This window comes from Scyliorhinus canicula, chromosome 7 (genome assembly GCF_902713615.1).
Source record: "Scyliorhinus canicula chromosome 7, sScyCan1.1, whole genome shotgun sequence".
NCBI classification, from domain to species: Eukaryota; Metazoa; Chordata; class Chondrichthyes; order Carcharhiniformes; family Scyliorhinidae; genus Scyliorhinus; species Scyliorhinus canicula.
The window spans coordinates 156,659,181-156,682,437 of record NC_052152.1 but is presented as its reverse complement, the minus strand read 5'-3'; the positions used below and the strand labels follow the sequence as shown (position 1 = coordinate 156,682,437).

At 47.4% G+C, this 23,257-nt stretch overlaps 1 protein-coding gene across 2 annotated transcripts in view; it reads right to left on the bottom strand.

The window, feature by feature from the left end:
* The window catches only part of LOC119969467 (probable phospholipid-transporting ATPase IIA), a 280,025-nt gene that overhangs the window by 98,004 nt on the left and 158,764 nt on the right, over nucleotides 1–23,257 (bottom strand). For both annotated transcript variants that reach the window (XM_038803124.1, XM_038803125.1), the window contains one exon: nucleotides 8,692–8,853. In XM_038803124.1, coding sequence (XP_038659052.1) covers nucleotides 8,692–8,853 — 162 coding nt within the window. The remainder of the gene's footprint in view (nucleotides 1–8,691; nucleotides 8,854–23,257) is intronic.

Here is a 23,257-nt window from a genome sequence, read left to right as displayed (position 1 = left end):
GAGGCGAAATTATTGCTTTCAAAGCGCGAAGAGATAGGGAGGAAAGGGTGGCTAGGCAGCAGCTGGTCGACTCCATACTGGAGGTAGACCATAAATACTCTGAGGCCCCGACAGTAGAGCACCTGGCGGAGAGGAAAGAGCTACAAAGGAACTTTGATCTGCTCTCCACCAGGAAGTGGAGATGCCTGCGTTGGACTGGGGTAAGCAGAGTAAGAAGTCTTACAACACCAGGTTAAAGTCCAACAGGTTTGTTTCAAACACTAGCTTTCGGAGCACTGCTTTCGGAGCACCTGAGGAAGGAGCAGTGCTCCGAAAGCTAGTGTTTGAAACAAACCTGTTGAACTTTAACCTGGTGTTGTAAGACTTCTTACTGTGCCCCACCAGGAAAGCAGTGCACCAACTCCGCCAGCCACGTGGTACCCTATACGAACACGGAGACAAAGCCAACAACCTGTCGGCACACCAGCTGAGAAAGCAGCCAGCCACCAGAGAAATTGCACAAATCAGGGATACCAGAGGCACATTAGAAACAGAACCAGAAAAGATTAACAAAAACTTCAAGGCCTTCTACCAAAGGCGGTACACCTCAGAGCCCCAATGGGAGAATCCGGGATGAAACGGTTCCTTGATGGACTGGGCATACCAGTCGTGGGGAGGTCAGAATACGGGGCCTGGAAGCACCATTAGTACTGGAAGAGATCATGGACAGCATTAGCTCAATGGAGGCAGGGAAGGCGCCGGGACCAGATGGGTTCCCGGTGGACTTCTACAAAATATTTGCGACAGAACTGGCCCCGCATTTGCGGGAGATGTTCACAGATTCACTAGCTAGGGGCACACTGCCACCCACGCTAGCACAGGCCTCAATATCGCTGATACCTAAGAAAAATAAAGACCCAACGGAATGGCTCCCCACTCTGCAACTGGATCCTCAATTTTCTGACCAACAGACCACAATCAGTAAGAATGAACAACAACACTTCCTCCACAATAGTCCTCAATACCGGGTCCCCGCAAGGCTGCGTACTTACCCCCCTACTCTACTCTGTACACACACGACTGCGTGGCAAAATTTGGTTCCAACTCCAGCCACATTTGCTGACGATACAACCATAGTGGGTCAGGTCTCGAATAACAACGAGTCAGAATACAGGAGGGAGATAGAGAACCTAGTGGAGTGGTGTAGCGACAACAATCTCTCCCTCAATGCCAGCAAAACTAAATGAAATGAAAATCGCTTATTGTCACAAGTAGGCTTCAATGAAGTCACTGTGAAAAGCCCCTAGTCGCCACATTCCGGCGCCTGTCCGGGGAGGCTGGTACGGGAATTGAACCGTGCTGCTGGCCTGCTTGGTCTGCTTTAAAAGCCAGCGAGCTAAACCAGCCCCGAGCTGGTCATTGACTTCAGGAAGCAAAGTACTGTACACAGCCCTGTCAGCATCAATGGGGCCGAGGTGGAGATGGTTACCAGTTTCAAATTCCAAGGGGTGCACATCTCCAAAGATCTGTCCTGGTCCACCCACGTCGACGCTACCACCAAGAAAGCACAACAGCGCCTATACTTCCACAGGAAACTAAGGAAATTCGGCATGTCCACATTAACCCTTACCAACTTTTACTGATGCACCATAGAAAGCATCCTATCGGGCTGTATCACAGCCTGGTATGGCAACTGCTCGGCCCAGGACTTCAAGAAACTTCAGAGAGTCGTGAACACCATCCATTGACTCCATCTGCACCTCCTGCTGCCTGGGGAAAGTGGGCAGCATAATCAAAGATCCTTCCCACCTGGCTTACTCACTCTTCCAACTTTTTCCATTGGGCAGGAGATACAGAAATCTGAGAACACGCATGAACAAACTCAAAAACAGCTTCTTCCCCACTGTCACCAGACTCCTAAATGACCCTCTTATGGACTGACCTCATTAACAGTACACCCTGTATGCTTCATCCGATGCCGATGCTTATGTAGTTACATTGTATATCTTGTGTTGCCCTATTATGCATTTTCTTTGATTCCATTTTCCTCCCATGTATTTAATGATCTGTTGAGCTGCTCACAGAAAAATACTTTTCACTGTACCTCGGTACACGTGACAATAAACAAATCCAATCCAATGTGGGTCAGACAGACCCATCTCACTGCTGAACGCAGATGCCAAAATACTGGCCAAAATCCGAGCCAGAAGGCGAGAAAACTGCATACCAGATGTGGTCGCAGAGGACCAGATGGGCTTTGTCAAAGGTAGACAGCTTAGCTCGAACATCAGGCGCCTGCTGAACGTGATAATGACCCCCTCTGGGGATAGAATACCAGAGGTGATCGTCTCCCTAGATGCAAACAAGGCTTTTGACAGGGTCGAATGGAAATATCTCATAGAGGTACTGGAGCGGTTTGGGCTTGGAACAGGGTTCACCTCCTGGGTAAAACTCCTATACAACACTCCCATGGCGAGCGTACGGACCAACAATACCAACTCCCAATACTTCCGGCTGCACAGGGGCACCAGACAAGGATGCCCACTGTCCCCGCTGCTGTTCGCTCTAGCGATCGAGCCACTAGCAATTGCGCTCAGAGCAGCAAAAAGCTGGAGGGGGGGGGGGGTTCCGAAGGGGCGGCAGAGAGCACAGAGTCTCACTCTATGCAGATGACCTGCTCCTCTACATTTTGGACCCACAAAGCAGCATGGACAGAATCATCGCGCTCCTGAAAGAGTTTGGCCTTCTTGGGCTACAAATTCAACATGAGCAAAAGCGAGATCTTCCCGGTACACCCACAAGTAGGGGGGGCAGCACTAACGGGACTGCCGTTTAAACAAGCCCGACACAAATTCCACTACCTGGGGATCCAAATAGCCCATGACTGGAAAGGGATCCACAAATGGAACCTCACCAGTCTGACGGAGGAAGTAAAAAAGGATCTGCAAAGATGGAACACACTCCCACTCTCCCTCGCGGGGAGAGTCCAGACGATCTGGGGGGGAGGCTAGCCCTCCCAAACCTACAATTCTACCACTGGGTGGCGACGGCCGAGCGAATAAGGGGATGGATCAAGGAGCCAGAAGCCGAGTGGATGCGCGCGGGAGAGGCCTCCTGCATGGGGACCTCCCTCCGGGCCCTTGCCACGGCGGCACTCCCATCCCCACCCAAAAAACACTCCAGCAGCCCGGTAGTGACAGCCATCCTCCAATCCTGGAACCAACTACGGCAGCAATTTGGCCTGACCAAAATGTCGGTCAAAGCTCCCATCTGCAACAACCATAGGTACACATCAGCACTGACTGATGCCACCTTCAAAAAACCTTCTGGGGACAGAACGGAGGGACACTCACAGTCAGGGACCTATACACGGACGGCAGGATCGCAACACTGGACTAACTGAGGAAACTTCCTACGAAAGGAGACAAGGACGTACCCACAACCGTCACGACAGACACTACTGGAAGAGTTACTGGACGCAAGCATACTAGATAAAGGAAACTGTCGCAACATGTATGACCGAATGGTAGAAAGGGCCGACACCATACTGGGCGCAACAAGAAAGAAATGGGAGGAGGACCTGGGGATTGAAATAGGGTGGGGACTCTGGAGCGAAGCACTGCATAGGGTCAACTCCACCTCCACGTGCGCAAGGCTCAGCCTGACGCAACTGAAAGTGGTACATAGAGCCCACTTAACAAGAACCCGTATGAGTAGGTTCTTCCCGGAGGTGGAGGATAGATGTGCCAAGGAGGCCCGGCCAACCACGTCCACATGTTCTGGTCTTGCCCCAGACTTGCGGGGTACTGGACAGCCTTCATCGAGACAATGTCCAAAGTGGTGGGGTGAGGGTGGAGCCATGCCCGAAAGTGGCAGTCTTCGGAGTATCAGACCAGCCAGATCTATTCCTGAGGAGGAGGGCGGACGCCCTTGCCTTTGCCTCCCTGATCGCCCGCCATAGAATCCTGTTCCGCTGGCGGTCAGCAGCACCACCCAGAGCTGCAGACTGGCTGTCCAACCTCTCGGAATCTCTCAGGGAGGTGTGGGGGGTGGCAAGGAAATGATAGCCGGAAGGAGGGCACGGGAAATGATAACAAACTTGGCATCTATTGGAACAGAGAGCAAGGAGAATCCAGGCGAAAGACGGGACGAATGGCTGAAGGGGAGGTGAGCGCAAGACGACAACGGCAACGAAACCCATCTGAGAGAAGCAAGTGACAACACCAAAACCAGACACATTTGAGTATTGCCCTCTGTAATTGTTTCTCCGGCACCACAAACAGATTTCTACTTACGTATTGTAAATAATATTGCCAATTGTACAGAGTTGCTGCTGTTGAGCTGGGGCATAATACCTTACCAGTTACTTTATTTTATTTTTTATTTATTTTTTATTATTACCTTTTTTTGGGTATATTTGTATGTGCCCTTCTCTTCTATATATATATATATATATATACACATATATATATATATTAAAAAATGTATACATATATATTATATATATATATATTATTCTGTGTACATAAGGGTAAATATACTTTGTTCAAAAACTCAATAAAAAACATTTATTAAAAAAAAACAAGAAAGTGTCTGTCAAAAAGTGAAAGGAAGAAAGTAAAACTTGCCAATCATCACTGGGTGCTTCGTAACAATTCGACTGAAGTGTCACGGTGTTCGCCAAAACCTGAAGGCTCTTGGTCTGTATTGCTCAGACCACTCAATTTAATACTAATGGCTGATGGAGATTGGGTACATCCCTTGGCCCACAATGGGTGCTGGAAGAGCACTGAACCTGGGGGCTGCCAATTCCTAACTGCCTTACACTGATTGGCTTTCCTGACCCCAGGAAGCTTGTGCAGCAGTTGGCAACTTCAAATTAGACTTGCAGTTGCACTGACAGAGCTTTTTAAAAGATATAAATAAAGCACCTAGCTCTCCACTGTGAGACACTTGGAGGCCAATTGCTGGGAAAATAGTGGCGGGTGTGTGCGCAGGTGGTTGAGGGTCACCTTCCACTTTTACTCCCACCACAAGCCCCCACCACAAGCACCCCCCCCTCCCCCCAATCCTCTGTTTCTCATCATGAGGGGACTAGGGTGATTATCAAGGCTATCCTCACTCGCATGAAGAGACTAAGAAGAGCAATGAGGACAATGTCCAATCTCAGAACTATGGAAATAAATTTCATACCAAGTCCACAACATCTCCAGGTTCTCCTTTATCCAGAAAATCACTATATTGCAATATGAAGGGACTTCGCAAGAATCTAGGGAAAATTACAACTAATGCATTACTATCCCAACAGCCATTTCTTTACAGACTCAAAGATGCAGACCATCATGGGGTCCTGTCACCCTTTTCTTCAAATCGTTTTCTCTGTACCTTCTCCCTGGTGATTGTAATTTTGTTTAAGTTCCTCTCTCCCTTTCGCCTCTTGATTTAGAAGTTTTACTTGGATGTGATTCATGCTTTGGGCACCCAGATCCCTCTGCACCTGAGAGCACTGCTCTTTCTTACCATTAGATAATTAGCTTCTTTTCTATTCTTCCTGACAAAAAAGAACCATTTCACATCTGCCGACATTGCATTTCATTTGCCAGATTTTTGCCCACTCACTCAATCTATCTCTCCGCAACCTCCTTGCATCCTCTTCACAATTTACTTCCCTTCCTATCTTTGTGCCATCAGCAAATTTAGCAACCATACCTTCAGCCCCTTCATCCCTTTATCTAAATCGTCAACTGACGTGTCGGCAGCGACATGAAATTATGGAATCAAAGAGAAAATGCTGGAAAATCTCAGCAGGTCTGGCAGCATTTTCTCTTTGGATTCAGATTCCAGCATCCACAGTAATTTGCTTTTATCCAGCATGAACTTCAGGGCCTGCCTATCTGGCCCCACCCCTTCTGGTCCCCACTGACCTTCAAAGCGGGCAACACGGTAGCACAAGTGGATAGCACTATGGCTTCACAGCGCCAGGGTCCCAGGTTCAATTCCCCTTTGTGTCACTGTCTGTGCGGAGTCTGCACGTTCTCCCCGTGTCTGTGTGGGTTTTCTCCAGTTTCCTCCCACAGTCCAAAGACGTGCAGGTTAGGTGGACTGGCCATGATAAATTGCCCTTAGTGACCAAAAAGGTTAGGAGGGGTTATTGGGTTACGGGGATATGGTGGAAGAGAGGGTTTAAGTGGGTCGGTGCAGACTCAATGGGCCGAATGGCCTCCTTCTGCACTGTATGTTCTATGTTCATGTTCTAAAACACCCTGCCAACAGTCCCTCCCCATCCCATAATGCCAGTCCCCCTCACCATCGTGATTCATGCATGAACAATGGTTACACAAGCGAGGGTCAGAAGGGCACAGTGCCCGCTAAACCATATTCCAGGGAGAATTCAGTACAATGAGAGAAGAGAATGGGAGGGGAGAGAGGAGGAGAAAATTGGCAAGAATTTTATTTTTTCTCATTTTGAAGTCTCAGCATCAGCATGTTCCTGCCTCAATGTTCCTTCCTATTAAATTGTGCATGTATCTTGTAAATATGGCTCTGCCGCTCTCTTCATCAGATAACACAAGCCTCCTGGTGTCCACCAAACATCGGAGCTCTGTTCAGCAGTCCTGGATTAACAAATGTTATTTGTTAATGTTATATGCCTATGCATATAGAAAATCATTGAGTTCAGTGAGTTCCGAGCTGTGATGAATTTAGTGTTTTGAGCGTTTCCTCCATCGTGATGTCAGCTTTAAATATACCCTACCCCTGCAATCATTTTTTCCATGCAATAATAATTGCATTAAATACTTCAAGGATGATGCAAAATATGATTGGTCATTTCCTGAGCACAGAGGTCTCTGGCATTTAAATTACACTCCCACGCTCAGTTTAAACATAAAGAATGAGGTAGTATCTAACCATGGTTGCTGGTAATAGAATATCATTGATTTTAACAGAGGGCTCCAAACTCATTTCTATGAATGTGTGTTTTTTAACTGCAAGTACATATCTTTTGACTTGCACCTTGCACTGATAAATGTCACTCTTATTTCAAAAAAATGTTATAAGGTTAATTTCTGGGTTTGAAACAAACTGCAGACAGATAACTATTGGGACAAAAATCAAAGAGCTCAAGAATAAATTGAGGTCAGAATTTATCTAGTGCTGATCAAATTACAGAAAACCATAAACAGTTTATGTTTAGACAAATGTTTGAGAGATTAAACAGATCAGTATTTATGTATTTTACCACACAGCAGCACAGGAAATGGTGGTAGCTAAAAATATTAACATGGACAGAACAGATGATAAATATTATAATTTACTTGTGCTGCTAAAATACCATGATTTTACAGGAGGTCTAATTTTTGCCTTAAATGGCAAAATTCTTCAAGCATTCTGACCCACTGCTTTAAAAATATTGCATTTTTAGGAGGAAAATAAATGTTTGGAAAAAATATAAAAGCTTGTTCCAGTAAATTTATTGAGTGAGCATCTCACCCGCAAGAGCTGAAAGGTCCTAGGTTTGATTCTCCTGACTTTGTTTGGTTACCTGATATCAATCTTCAGTTGACCTCTGGGTATTTGGGCTAAGGAGAGGAAATATTAAGTTAGGGATCCCACACATGGCCCTTAACCAGCCGAATGGATCCATCTGTCAATGTCATTTAAGAACAGGGGGCGGGATTCTCCCAGCCCCGCGCCGGGCCTGAGAATCCCCGCAACTGCGCCACGCCGCCCCGACGACGGCACGCGATTCTCCGCTCTGAAAAGGCAGAGCCCCGCTGGCGCCGTCCACACCTGCTCGCAACCGGCGGGAACTCTGCGCGCAGGGTCGGGGGGGGGGGGGGGGGGGGGGGGAACCTGTGAGAGGGGGAGGGGAGCTCCGACCCCGGGGGAATGTGGGGGCCTCCGATGGGACGTGGCCCGCGATCAAGGCCCACCGATCGGCGGGCTGGCATCTTGCTCCCTGGGCCTATTTTCTTATGCGCAGGCCCCTGAACTCCCGCGCTATGTTGCATCGGGGCCGGCACGTTGAGGGGGGGGCCATCGCATATGCTTGGGTTGGCGCCGGCGCCTCTGCGCATGTCGTCGTTGATGTTGGCACCACTGCACATGCGCAGGTTGGCGCGGCGCATAGTTCGCGCTGGGATGGGAGGCTGGGGCAGCGTGAACCGCTCCGGCGTCGTGCTGGCCCCCTTTAGGGACCAGAATCGGTACTCCCAGCGGCTCGTTCACGCCGTAGTGAAACGTGGCATGGACACTCTGCCGCCGAATGGGAGAATCCCCCCCAGCATCAGCCTGATTGTGATGCACTCTGAAGTTGAATAGCATGCTGACACGCAACAGCAACATTAATAATGACCAATGTAAACAAAAGAAAGATGCTGGAAATACCCAGCAAGTCATGTTTGCAACTGCAGAGAGAGAAATTTATCCTTGGTCTGATTACTGAATACTTCCCTCTTTTTCTGTTTATATTTCACATTTCCAGCATCTGCAGTATTAAGCTTTTACCCTATTGAATAATGGCTACTCGGATGAGATGCAGGTGGAGTACAAGGATTTGTGGAAGAGGAGCACAATCTGGAAGTCAAGGCCTTCAAGGCGGATAGGGAAAACAGCAAATAAAATGATGGGTTAAAGAAAATATAAGGAACAAACAGAACAGCACTAGTTAACTCAAAAGCATTTATTTCAATGTCCTTTTTCACCACTTACTTTGACAATGATTCCCATGCGCTTGCTCTCATAGGTAAATGGAAACACCTGCAAGATAGTGAAGTTCAGTATATGTCCTCCGGGTGTCCTCAGCTGCATAGAGGAATGGTCCCGGCCAACCAGAGTCAGTCCTACACACTCTGTCCACTGCACCAAAGACACCTGAAACACAACAGCGATAGAACGTCAACCAGGCTGCCGGAATCCAGAGTTTAAAGGTCACTTAACTGAAGAGTAATGGGGGAGGGATTGTTAGTCGAAGAAAGCTAATCAACCATCAGGCCCAGGACAACACGTAGTTCCTGCAAGGTGACCTTGTAATGCAGCCCATTGCCCTTTAATACTATAATTTCCTGAGGGAGATTAAGTACAGCAATTAACAATCAATTCAGATTAGCTGCAGCAATAATCCCTTCTGTTACAATCCTTGTAGAGATTGATCATTTTTTAAAAGATATTTGAAATTCCAGTGCTTGACAAAGGATCACATGACAAGATTTCACGTTTTAAGCACATCTTATCTCACAGTTGTGCTACTTTCATCTCTCTTTGCTTTATGTCGTTTGCTAGGCTTACCTCTCTGTCCAGATTTGTTTCTGGACTTTTTGTCAAAATACGTTCCCCGAAATTTTCTGCATGGTTTTCTCTCGACAGGGCTGTAAACATCATTCCCATAGTTCCCCAAGTTGCCACATTTGACACACTCTCTCAGACTTTTCCTGTTTATATTTACATGCACCTGGATTCCGTTGTGCCACTCGGTTAACCTCTGTTTTCATTGTGCCAATGACAGAGGTGCGACTAAGTTTTACATTGTGAAATTGGCTATCCACTGCTTCCAATACAACAACAATTTTCAGTGTCTTCCAATATTAAGCCACCTTCTCCTTCCAGCAGCTTAGACCTCAACTTATTCAGCTTGCAATGCTGGACTATCTGATCCATTGGACAGGATTTTCCACCCACCTGCAACGTTTTTGTGGGTGTGGCCCTGCGATTGGCTGGCGGGGCCCTCTGCCGCCGGGGAACGCGCGGTGGAAGGGTCGCTGTCGACAGGATCTCGGGAATATTTGGAAAATCCCACCCATTATCTGGTTGTTCAGATCCATCACAACATAACTGCTTCCATCCAACATTTGCCTCAAACGGGCCACAAACTGGGCGACTGCTTTCCCCTCTTTTCATCTCATCTGACAGTGAACATGCCGATGGAATGTAGCTTTTAGCCTCACCATATATTGGTCCCTCATAGCTTTCACTGCACATTCATCATCTGCCCTTTCTCCCCTGTCAGGCAATGTCCTGAAAGTCTCCCTCACTGACATACCCACATTAAACAACAATAAGGCCTCTCGCTGTGCCTCATCACCATGTCCAAAAACAGATTGCGACTGTCAGCTTACACTTCAAACTCCTCCAGCCACGCTTTCCCTTTCATGCTGCCACTACCAGCATCATCCATTGGATCAAATGATTCAGTTCCCTAGACTGCAGACATCTCAGCTCCATCAAATGCAATGACATAAACGTGGACTAGGCGTACCGGCACTTGGTGGGGGTCTCCCAGTCAATCAGAGGCCCTTGGATGGTCGGGCTCTGGATAGGGTGGGTAGAGTCATAACCTAGCATCCCTGATGCCATCTGGTCACCTTGGTACTGGCACCCTGGCAATGTCACCTAGGCACCCTGGCAGTGTCACCTGGGTGCCACCCTGGCAGTGCCAGGGCACCCAGGTAGCACTACCTGGGTGGCAGGTCATTGCCAGGCTGGCAGTATCAAGGAGCCTGGGTGGCATCATGCCCATACTGGGATTGGGGCCAGGGGATGCCCTGCCTTTAAAAGGTGGGGGAGGGGGGCTCGATGACCCTCCTAGTTGTGAGCTGGGGCACTGGGGGGAGGGTTCCGAGGCCGCGATGGAGATCGATCTCTTCCTGCACAGACGAGTAGGCGGGTTAGTGCAGGAAATGGGACTAAGTGCAGCCTCGGTGGGGCGTTCCTCGGCGTGGCCCAGGAATGAAGCTAAGTCCTGTGTAATAGCAGAGTCGTTCTCTGTGCTGCCAGTGCCAGGAAACAGCTGGCTAAACGCGTTTGAGACGGGACTCTGTTTCATTTCCACTGTATCGCAGCCATTATCTAATACTCAAGTCCACACACAATCAGCTATCTTCATGACAAGTAGAATTCTAAAGGGAGTGCAGAAGTAGAGGCATCTGAGGTTTATATGTGCATAAATTATTGAAGATGGCAGAACAGATTGAGAGAGCTGTTAATAAAGCATACAGTATCCTCGACTTTATTAATAGGGGCACAAGGAGGCAAGGAGGATATGCTGTGCTAGTATAAAACAATGGGCGCAATCTAACCAATATAAATCGCCATTGTGGGCAGGACTCAAATTGCGACGTCTTGCGAGATCTGGTTAGAGAGGCCTCTTCCAGGATCCACCTCATAAGGTCACCCGTGGGCCTGATCCCTTGGCAACCTGGCACCTGGGTACTGCCAGCCTGGCACCCTGGCAGTGCCACCTGGGCACCCTGGCAGCACCTAACAACTGTCATAGAGGTACTGCCAAATTCTATTATTAAGGAGGTTATAGCAGGATACTTAGAAAATCATAAAGGAATCAGGCAGAGTCAACATGATTTTGAGAAAGGGAAATCATGTTTAACAACTTTATTAGAGTTCTTTGAGAAAGTAACAAACAACGCGGATAAAGAGGAACTTGAAGATGTGGTCTACTGGGATTTTCAAAAGACATTTAATAAGATGCCGTATCAAAGTTTACGACACAAAATAAGAGCTCATGGTATAGGGCGTACCATGGAAGCATAGGTAGAGGGTTGATTAGCTAACAGGAAGTAGAGTGTAGAGATAAGTATTTTTCAATTGGTAAGCTGTAACTAAAATGAGTGCCACAGGCATCAGAGCTGGGACCTGAACTATTTACAATCTATATCAATGACATGGTTGAAAGGACTGGACGTAAGGTAGCAAAATTTGGCAACCACACCAAGATAGGTAGGAAGGTAAAGAAGAGGGAAAGATCTGCAAATGGAAATGGAGAGACTAAGTGAGAGAACAAAACATTTGGCAGATATAGTATAATGTGGAAAAAACGTGAACTCGTCCACTTTGACAGGAAGATTAGAAAAGCAAGCTACTGCTTAAAAGGAGAGAGATTGCAGAACTCAGTAGTACAAAGAGATCTGGGTGCCCTGGTACATAAATCAGAAAACATTAGAATGCAGGTACAGCAGGAGATTATGAAGGTAAGTGGAATGTTAGTGATTGTTGCAAGGGGAGTGGAATATAAAAGTGGGGAAGTTTTATTTCAGCTGTAGAGGGGTCTTGATGAGACCGCATCTTGAGTATTATTTTGGTCTCCTTATCTAATGAAGGGTATACATGCCATAGAGGGAGTGCGGTGAAGATTCACCCCACTGATTCCTGGGATGGCAGGATTGTCATATATGGGGAGTTTTGGTAGACTGGACCTGTGTTCACTGGAGTTTAGAAGAATGAGAGGGGTCCTCATTGAAACATATAAAATTCCGCCAGGGCTGGGCAGTCTGGATTCATAGATGTTGTTTCCTCTGGCTGAGGGGTCTAGAACAAGGGGTCACAGTCTCAGGATATGAGGTAGGCCATTTAGGACTGAGATGAGGAAAAGCTTCTTCATTCAAGAGGGTAGTGAACCTGTGGTATTCGCGACCGCAGAATGCTGTGGAGGTCAAGTCACTGAATATTTTTAAGAAGGAAATAGAATTCTAGGCCTCTCCCAGGATTCCAATGGTTGCAATGTCGTTGAGATGTCATGATCTGGATCCGGCCCACAATGGGCAGGGTCCAGACTCGCATTGTTAAGGGTGTTTAGAAAGTCCTTTAACTATGTTGATGCTGATTGAAGGTGCCAGCAACAGCGCCGCTCTAGACGTCCCCGGGGAGATACTCAGGGAGTCCGGTTTGTTGAGAATTTGGAGGCTGTTTCACCAGCACTTCGGGTTGGGGGCAGGGTCAAGGGAAATGCCGATTCGAGGGAACCATACATTTGAGCCAGGGAAGTAGGATGGAAATTTTCGGAGATGGGAGGAGAAAGGAATTAGGACACGAAAAGATTTGTTTCTTGGGGGTCAGTTTGCAGGATTGAAGGAGCTGGGAGCGAAGTATGGACTGGAGATGGGGGAAATATTTACATACCTGCAGGTTCGTGAATTTGGCAGAAAGGAGATACAGAGCTTCCCAGTAGAGCCGGCTTCCACATTGCTGGAGGAGGCGCTGACGACAGGGGGACTGGAGAAGGGAGTAGTATCGGCGGTTTATGGGGCGATTTTGGAAGAGGAGAAGGTGCCGCTGGAAGGGATCATAGCAAAGTGGGAGGAAGAGTTGGGAGAGGGTATAGATGTGATGTTCTGGTGTGAGGTACTCCGGAGGGTAAACGCCTCCACCTCGTGTGCGAGGTTGGGGCTGATACAGCTGAAGGTGGTATACAGCGCACACCTCACAAGGGCGAGGATGAGCCGGCTCTTTGAGGGGGTAGAAGATGTGTGTGAACGTTGCGGAGTGGGGGAGGGGGGCTGTAAACCACGTTCATATGTTTTAATCCTGTCCAAAGCTGGAGGATTACTGGAAGAAGGTTTTTTCGGGTAATCTCTAAAATGCCCTCGAGAGGCCATATTTGGGATGTTGGACCAGCCGGAGTTGGAAACGGGTGCAGAGGCAGATGTTGTAGTCTTCGTCTTGTTGATTGCCCGAAGGCGGATCCTGTTAGAGCAGAGATCAACCTTTCCACCCTGTGCCTTGGCGTGACGGGGGACCTGCTAGAATTCCTGACACTTGAGAAGGTCAATTTGAACTGAGGGGAAGGATGGAGGGGTTTTACAATTCATTATGCACTTTCGAGAATTGGATTACATCGAACATTGGGGGGTGGGGGAGGGTGCTAGGAGAAGGGGGACTGTATGTGTTAACGGTGACAATGGGTGATTCTTGATACTTGTCATTTGTTTATGTTAACATGCAGGCTAATGTTTGGGGGTTTGGTGCGAGGATGGGATCGTTGTTATTGATATGGGGATTGACATTATTATTTATTGTTCGGTGTAAATTTGGGAGAAAATGTGAAAAAGGAGAATAAAAATATATTTTTTAAAACTATGTTGACGCTGGATCGAATGGCAACTTGGCATCTACCGACCTTGCTGATGAGACCCCAGCCGGACACTGTTTAGCACTGGCTCCGACAAACCAGGCTGAATGGCACTTGGGGGAGGAGGGGATTCCCAGGCAATTGGAGGTCAGGATGCCCATATGGCATTGACAGGCTGGCAGGGGAACGGTCCGGGAGGCCTGCCCTGGTGAGATGAGGTGCGACAGGCCTCGGAGTCCTCCTTATAGGGATAGGGGAGTTGTGGTGTTGGGTGCGGCCAGGGTTCGTCCGGGGGGGGGGGGGGGGGGGTCAAGCGATCGAGGTGCCATTTGATCCCTTCCTGCACTGAGAAACTCTGCTCGTCAGAGTTCCTCAGAGCAGCAAATGCCTTGGGGGAGGGTTGGGGGGTTCTTTGGGGGGGGCCAAAATAGCAACAAAGTGCTGATGATAACGCTGAAGTTCCTGGTGCTTCCACGCTAATTCCGCCCAGAACAGACTCTGATTTGTTTTTTATTATATTGCGCTCCTAGACATTAACGGTGTTAATGGATATGGGGAGAATGCCGGAATATGGCGTTGAGATACTGAATCAACCATGGACATGTTGAATGGCAGAGCAAGCTCAAAGGGTTGAATGGCCTACTCCTGTTCCTATTTTCTACGTTTCTTACAATATTGCTACTTTGACCTCTCCATCCCTGCAATCTTCCAATCTCCATCATCCCTTTCCTTTCCAAATCTCTTGTTGCTTCCCAAATACCTGACCCACCTTTCCTGTAATCGCATGTTTCAATATCTCCAACAATGGGTGCGATTTTTGGTCTGCGTTGCACCCGCCGCAATTCCAGTTATGTCTGAAAAACTCCGGGAAAGGCCTGAAATGGAATTTGTGCAGAGAACAATAGAATTTGCCATGTCCTGGAACCTCCCAGCAGATGTAATCAGGTTCACACACAGTGAGGACATGAACCTGATCACCATCCAGTTAAATATATTTTAATATTCAAAATCAGCTTAATGCCAAATCTCCTGATGCCAGTGGGAATCATTACTCGACGTGATGACCATGCCAAGGAGCCTCGGAGTCCATTGTAGCCCCTGGGTAGTCGGGGACATGGTAGGGCAGTGCCAGCATTGCCAGGTTGACTCTGCCGGGGGTTGGGGGGCCTAAAAAGGTGGGGCTTACAGGGCGACCTATTGGGAGGGCACCGATGCTGCCGATCTATGTTCGGGGGAGTGGGGGTGGGGTCTTTACTTTCACTTTGAGTTTCTTGCCGGCATGTTTAGGCCCCGCCGAACACAATGATGGCACAAAACACAAGTCCCTTTCTGAAAAATGGCAAAGTGTGGGACAATCTCGTCAGGAAACCTGGTGGGGAAACATGCTGGTTCTCTGACTGAACCTGACTCCTTGCCATTTTGGCAGAAACTTCCGCCCTAAGTCTCTGACCTAGTCACTAAAACAGTCCTTGTGAAGATCATAAATAACATAATTTGTCATTGTGACTGTGATATACTGTTTCTTATTGGCCTATCTACAGCTTTTGTTAATTTGCCACACTACCTAACCTCTCCTCTGTGGTCCTGCTTGATGGAAATGCCTGGCTTGATTTCATTCCTACTTGTTGAACCATAGCTAGAGAATCAGCTGCAATGACTTTTCCTCTCGCTCCTACACTGGTTCCCCCAAGGGTCTGTCCTTGCCCCTCTTCTATTTCCCATCTATATATCAACTAAAACACATCAGGTTTGACATGTATGCCAATGATACTCAGCTCTAGCTCAACAGCAATCTTTAGATCTCTTCCCTGTCTATGACTTGGCATATTGCTCGTCTGACATCTGATGAACAGAAACATCCTCCAACTAAAAACTAAAGCCATGGGGGTGAATTCTCCACGTCCCCAGCCATATGTCCCTCGGCGGCGCAGTGTTGCCTGCAGTGGGATTCTCCGTTTCCGCCGCCTGCCAATGGGATTTCCCATTGTGGTCACCCCAAGCCACCTGGAAACCCATGGACGGGGGTGGTGAGGAGGGGGGGGGGGGGGGGGGGGGGGGGGGGGGCAATAATTCATCCCATTGTCTTTGGTTCCCGCTGCAAACTCTTTTCCCAGACCTCTGTTTTCATTGCTGGTGACTGGCTCTTTCTATTCAGGCACAATTTTGATTTTAATCCCCCCAGTACTGTTGGCCATGCTTTCAGCTGCCTTGGCCCTAAGCTCTATTCCTCAATTTCTTTGACTCGCTATCGCACTCTCCTCTTCCAAGGTGTTTTCTCATACCTAAAAAACTTTTGGCTGTCAATCCTGACATTCCCCATTAGTGGCTCATTGTTTTTATTGATGTTATTCTGATTAAGCAGTTTAGGCTGTTTCACTATGTTAAGCATGTTAGCTAAATGTAAGTTGTTGTTTACAACCAGAGTGTAGTTAGGCCCGTAGTCTGCACTGTGTCCAGAGAACTAAGCTGTATATTAAGTCTTTTACAATCCTCATTATGCACTAGAGTACTCAGTTAAAAATAAAACCTGACGTGTTAATAGAACTCGCACTTCATCATCTTTGCTGCTCGTGGTTAACAGTCTGTACATTACTCATCAACTACAAAAATGACAACGTCACAAATGCACTTTTACAGTGACTCACCCCAATCTCAATTGTCCATTGGCTAGTGTTAGAACGATAACAGTTCAATGGTGAAGGGCTATGTTTGAAATTAAGACTATCCTGCAAATTAATGAAATAAGGGGAGGCAATGATATTGTTACTGGGTTAGTAGTCCAGAAACCCAGAGTTACGTTCAGGGGTCTCCGGTTCAAATCCCAAATGGCAGATGGTGAAATTTGAATTCAATAAAAATCAGGAATTAAAAAATATCTGATGTTGACCATGAAACAATTGTCATGAAAACCCACCTGGTCCACTAATGTCCTTTGGGGAAAGATTTTTTTTATCCTCACCTGGCCTGGCCTACATGTAACTCCAGATTCACAGCAATATAGTGGACTCTTAACTGCCCTCAGGAATGGACAGTAAATGCTGGCCTAGCCAGCGATGCCCATGAACATAAAGTCAATACTTCAGCACACTCAACCCTTTAAAACATTCTAAATTCTTTAATCATACTCAGGTATGTAAACAACTGTGTTTTAGCAATAATTAAAGATTCAAACACTCTGCTCTCCATGTCGTGCCATCCCTCTCTGTACCCAAACCCTGGCCGGAGAGAACTCCTTTTAATCTAGGGTCTATGATTTCTCAATGTAAGGTAAATCATAAAATTCTTACAAACTGAACATTTTCAGAACTGGACAAGATTAAACAGTGTCTCTAACTTACCCTTTCTTCAAACAGGGTACACCTATACCCTGTCCAATGTCAGTTGGTTGCTTTCAGATGATGGAATGAGCATTACCACAGGATCTCTGAAAGCTTCCTTTACTTAAATGAACAAACTGGGTCCAGTTACAAGTCATGCTCACTTTTGTTAATAAATAACATTAGCCCACTTTGCTTACAACTTTGACCTTTAGCCCACAACCTGACATTTTCCTACCCATGATACAACGATATCATGTCAACAAAAGCAATCTCAAATGTCCGCGCTGACAGATTGGGTTGCTTGCTGGAAGTGTGGCTATAAAACAATCATTTGCAGCTAGTTTGTCATCAAATGATTTGATATTAGCCACGCCAGTTATACCATTCATTTGGAACTGTTTGGGGGAGGCCCTGGCATAGTGGTATTGTCACAGGACTAGTAAACCAAAGACCCAGAGTCAAGTCCCCCCCCCCCCCCCCCCCCCACCCCCCCCCCCCCCCCCCCACCCCCACCCCCACTGCAGATGGTGAAATTTGAATTCAACAAAAAAAAAATCTAGAATTAAAGTCTAATGACGACCTTGAAACCATTCTCAATTTTTGTAAAAACCAATCTGGTTCAGTAATGTCCTTTATGCAAGCGAATCTGCCATCCTTATCTGGCAATTTTTTCAAAACCACGTGGATTTGCATATAAAGGAACAAAAATTCTTCCAACTATTAAATTGCAAACAAAAGGTTTATGGAAAAAATCAAGGTGTTTGTAGAAATCTCCAAGGACAAGGATGATAAATATGCCTGTTTGCATATCCTGAACAACTGAAGTGCTTGATGCACTGGCACACAGGTCAGACTTTATCATAAAAGATTGGCAAATGTATATGGCGAGAGGGCAAGACTTTAAAAAAACACAAATTCTCCAAAGGAAAATTGGCTATATATAAATGAAACGAAGTTCCTTTAGAAAATCCATTGAGACTCAAATGAGCAGGTTCTTACCGGAGGTGGAGGACAAATGTGGACTGTGCCAGGGAGGCCCAGCCAACCACACCCACATGTTCTGGGCATGCCCCAGATTTGTCAGATTCTGGACAGCCTTCCTTGAAGAAATGTCCAAGACTGTGGGGGTGAGAATGGAGCCAAGCCCGAAAGTGGCAGTCTTCGGGGTATCAGACCAGCCAGAACTATTCATGAGGAAGGAGGCCGACACTCGTGCCTTTGCTTCCCTAATCGCCCACCGAAGAATCCTGCTGGGCTGCCAATTAGCAGCACCACCCAAAGCTGCAGATTGGCTTGCTGACCTGTCAGAATTTCTCCACCTAGAGAAAAGGCCCTGCAGTAGGGCTGAAGGGCTTCAGGACAAAATGGGGGGCTGGACAAGGTCGAACCGCCCAGTAAGGGGAGGGAGTTCATGTAAATTCTGAATTTATGGGTGCAATCGAATGGCTTTGTCACGCCCCACTTGGTGATGCGACGAGACCGATTAAATCTTGCACGCTCGGAATGCCTTGCGCGATCTAACGAGACGTCGCGATCTGGATCTCACCCTCGCTGGGCGGGATCCAGATTTACATATTTAAGTGAGCAGTTCATCTCACTTAAATATGTCTGCACACAATGCTCGGGAATGAATGCCTGTGCCTGGGAGACTTGCCATAGCGTCGCTTAGCGCTGGTCCACACAATGTGGACCAGGCGTAACAGCACCTGGGGTGTCTCCTCGGCAGAATCCCCCGGGTGATTGGACTCTGGACAGGGTGATACCCTTGCACTCCTGCTGCCATTCAGGCACCTCGGCACTGCCTGCCTGGCACTGCCAGGTTGTCAGGGACACTGTCAGGGTGGCAGCGGCACTGCCAGGGTGGGAGACTGGTAGTGCGAAGGTGCTCGGGTGCCAGATTGCCTGATTTACAGCTCCTGAATCACTTCAAACAGGTTAAGAGCTTTCCAATCACCTCCCTTCACGAGCGATTTTGAAGTGTCAGCTAGAAATGAACAGCATTTTATTTTGTTCGAAGAGGTTTCGGAGCTGTCAATCAAAGATTGATGTTTATAAACAGTGCAGTTAGAGTGCTTCAGAGTTACTCAACCTTGAAGGAAGATGAATGGAGCAATGATGACCGTTGTGTGTGTGGAAGCTGCCAATCACAGCCAAATAAATTCAATATCAAAGAGAAATGAATGAATGGCTAGCAGATCAAAGACCTGAGTGGGTTTAAACACAGCTGACTGGTTTTCTCTTTCCTGGAATTGACACGTGTTGCTTCCTGTGTCTGAGCCAGTAGGTGTATTGCCCGGGCGAGTGTTAAAGCAGTAGTCTTTTTCACTGTCTCTGTCTGAACTGCTCTCTAGCTTCCAAACACGGGCCTCTCTTCTGGGGGGAGGTTCCTGACAGGGGTCTCTTTTCTGGGGGTGTCTGTGGGGTAGGGGTGTCTCCTTATTTAAGGATAGCTGGAAGGGGCTTTATTTATTTAGGGTTCTCTGTGGGGGGACTCTTTATACAGGGGGCCTCTGGGGGACCTCTTTATTCAGAGAGTCTCTCGGGTGGGTTTCTGTATGCAGGGGGTCTCTGCTGCAGGGGAGCAGTGAGGGGGGTCTGGTGGTGGTGGGGTGGTCAGGTCTTGCATTGTGAGGGGAGGGTGGAGTGTGGTCCTCGGAGGAAAGTTCTTGAGTTATCCACTTGGCCCACTGCAAGGTTCACCGCATCAGGCCCATGCTTGTTAGGACCATTGTGGTTCTTGCTCACTTGATTCCCGGTCCAGATGACTGGGGAATCAGGCGGGCCTGGAGAATATGGTGCTGGATCGTTAAATGGATGTGAATGGGTCTTTTTAAAAATAAAAAAAATTTAGAGTACCCAATTATTTATTTTCCCAATTAAGGAGCAATTTAGCGTGGCCAATCCACCTAACCTGCACATCTGGGGGCCTCACGGTAGCATGGTGGTTAGCATCAATGCTTCACAGCTCCAGGGTCCCAGGTTCGATTCCCGGCTGGGTCACTGTCTGTGTGGAGTCTGCACGTCCTCCCCGTGTGTGCGTGGGTTTCCTCCGGGTGCTCCGGTTTCCTCCCACAGTCCAAAGATGTGCGGGTTAGGTGGATTGGCCATGCTAAATTGCCCGTAGTGTAAGGTTAATGGGGGGATTGTTGGGTTACGGGTTACGTGGGTTTAAGTAGGGTGATCATTGCTCGGCACAACATCGAGGGCCGAAGGGCCTGTTCTGTGCTGTACTGTTCTATGTTCTATCTTTGGGTTGTGGGGGTTAAACCCATGAAGACACGGGGAGAATGTGCAAACTCCACAAGGACAGTGACCCAGGGCCGGGATTCAAACACGGGTCCTCAGCGCCGTAGGCTGAAGTGCGAACCACTGCGCCACGTGCCATCCTGTGAATGGGTCTTAATGATCTATTTACATCCTCCCGCTAGCATGGGGCATGCACCTCGATCTGGACACCAGCGGGGGGCTGGAATATCGGAAACTATCCTGTTTCCTTCACGATGCTGGATTCTCCACCTCATCGGTTACTCCATTACCAGTGGCGCAAGGTGGACAATTTCGCCCTTAGTCTCCCAAACAGAGAATTCTGGCCCAGGTTACTGCATTAATGACAATATGTCTCTCACAGGACTTTAAAGGGGACTAAAGAGTCGACGGTGTGCAGTGTGGTCAACCAGGAGAATCATGGTGGCAGCAAATCATTGTTAATTTGTTGGCGGTGATATAGAATCATAGAATTATAGAATCATACAATTTACAGTGCAGAAGGAGGCCGATCGGCCCATCGAGTCTGCACTGGCCCCCGGAAAGAGCACCCCACCCAAGCCCACACAATCCCTCAACCCAGCAATCCCACCCAACCCCCTTGGCACTAAGGGCAATTCAGCATGGCCAATCCACCTAACCCGCCCATCTTTGAACTGTGGGAGGAAACTGGAGCATCCGGAGGAAACCCACGCAGACACGGGGAGAATGTGCAGACTCTGCACAGACAGTGACCCAAGCCGGGAATCGAACCAAGGCCCTGGAGCTGTGAAGCAACTGTGCAAAATACTCTGCAACCGTGCTGCCCCCTGTCACATTCATGATGAGTGCAAACAGTGGCTGTCAGCAGCCAACAGTTGTAATCCTCAGTTTGGTGAATCACCCCTGCTCCTCCTGGCTCCATATTCCATTAAATATTTTCACAAACTCATCTTTTTGGTGGTGGCTGCACCAGTCCCATTAATGACCACTTGTTTGGCTTGGCCACATGTTGACCTGGGAGGAGGGAATGGCCACAACCTGGCGATCGTTAGAAAAGTGTGCATGAGTATACAGGGTAGCAGGGTCATTTGAAACCTCAACAACTAATTATTTCAATGATATTTCCATACACCTTTTTAAAAGGGTCAGCACATCATCAGAGTCCCTTCGCAAACTGGTCATTGCCAGAATGTAGAAGCAACTTGAGTCGTCAATTTAGCCCATCACTACTCAAATACTTCCCCACGGGAAAGAGTAAAAGAAAATTGGAAGGCGCTACTCAAGCCTACCCCCTCCAAAACGTTTTTTAAAATTTTTACAATTAATGGGCAATTTAATGTGGCCAATCCACCTACCCTGCCCATCTTTGGGTTGTGGGGGTGAGACCCATGCAGACACAGGGTGAATGTGCAAACTCCACACTGACAGCGTCCCAAGGTCGGGATCAAACCTGGTCCTTGGCGCCGTGAGGCAGCAGTGCTAACCACTGCACCACCGTGCTGCCCACCCCCCAAAAAAAACTTAACGAGCAACTTCAGAATGTCACTATAAAAGTCATGTAGATGGTTGTGAACCGCACACATCATATTCATGAGAAAGCCATCAGAAAATAGGGGAGGAAAAAGTATAAATACCTTGTAAAAGTGCTGTGAAAAAACTGTTGCTGAATTGAAAGACTATTTTTAAATGTGCCTTGGACATCCACATTCACCTAATCACTTGAATAAAGCCACAAGTGGGCTCAATGACTGTCAAACAAATCACATCCTCATACAATAATCTTGGATGTCTTTGATATCAGTTTTTCTTCTCCAGAAAATGGCCATCTTCCACAATTAAATTATCATAAAAGATCAAGCCCAGTCTCTCACCTTTGACCCAGTGGTGCCGAAGATTTGAAAAGGCACTGAACACTCAATGAACTTTTACAATGTTTCTGACCTTTGCACTGTTCAGACCACTAACACAACTCCTTCCTGCCTTGTCATCCATCACTGAAATCAGAGCATTGAAGCTCTGTTGCTAAATGCAAGTTGGCGTCAAGCAGGAATGACACTATTATGATTCCACTGTAATTTAGCCTGAACATTGGGGAGATATCATATTCCTGACCTCTGTCACTTCTCGATGGTTTAACATGAGAAAAAAAGCAGCTTTGGTATTCATCATTACTTGGCTGGCTTAGAATGTGAACAACGAGTTATTCTGGCATTTCTGAATTAACAAACTCTTTCCCTGAATCAATATATAAACAGCTTTGCAAAGAAGGCTCCTCTCATTAAGTAATCCTGTTTTTTCTTATTAATGCTCATGCAATATTTGCGTCTGACACTCTATTGATATTGCATTAAGTACCAGAGATGCTGGCGTCTAAATTGACCTTTGAAGCCTCAAAAAATCCCTTGAAAAACAGGGGTCAATTTATCCAGTGACTATAAAAAAAAGTGAACCGCCGGCATGTGTATGGGTGGTCATTATGTTGGTCATTCACCACGTGGGGTCTGCTCTGAGTGACGTGTCTTAAACTCCCGTACATCTTTACAACACAGCCCGTATCATTTGCCTGGTCCCCAATGTGCAGCTATATGGGAGGGACAAGTAAAGCATCCATTTGTGGGGTGAAAAATTGAGGCTGACTTAGTGCGAAAATAGCATGTCATGGCTGAAATGGGACAGTGAATCATATGTGGGTCATTTGGGGCCAACAACAAAAAAGGGTCGCCTCATACGTCAGGTCAACTTGTACGTCAGGATCTATGGTTTCGAATTTCATTTGCAAATTTATTTACGTTCAAAGGAATTTTCACCTCTCTCTTGTGGAATGATCTCTTCAACAATTTCACTCTGGAGGCCT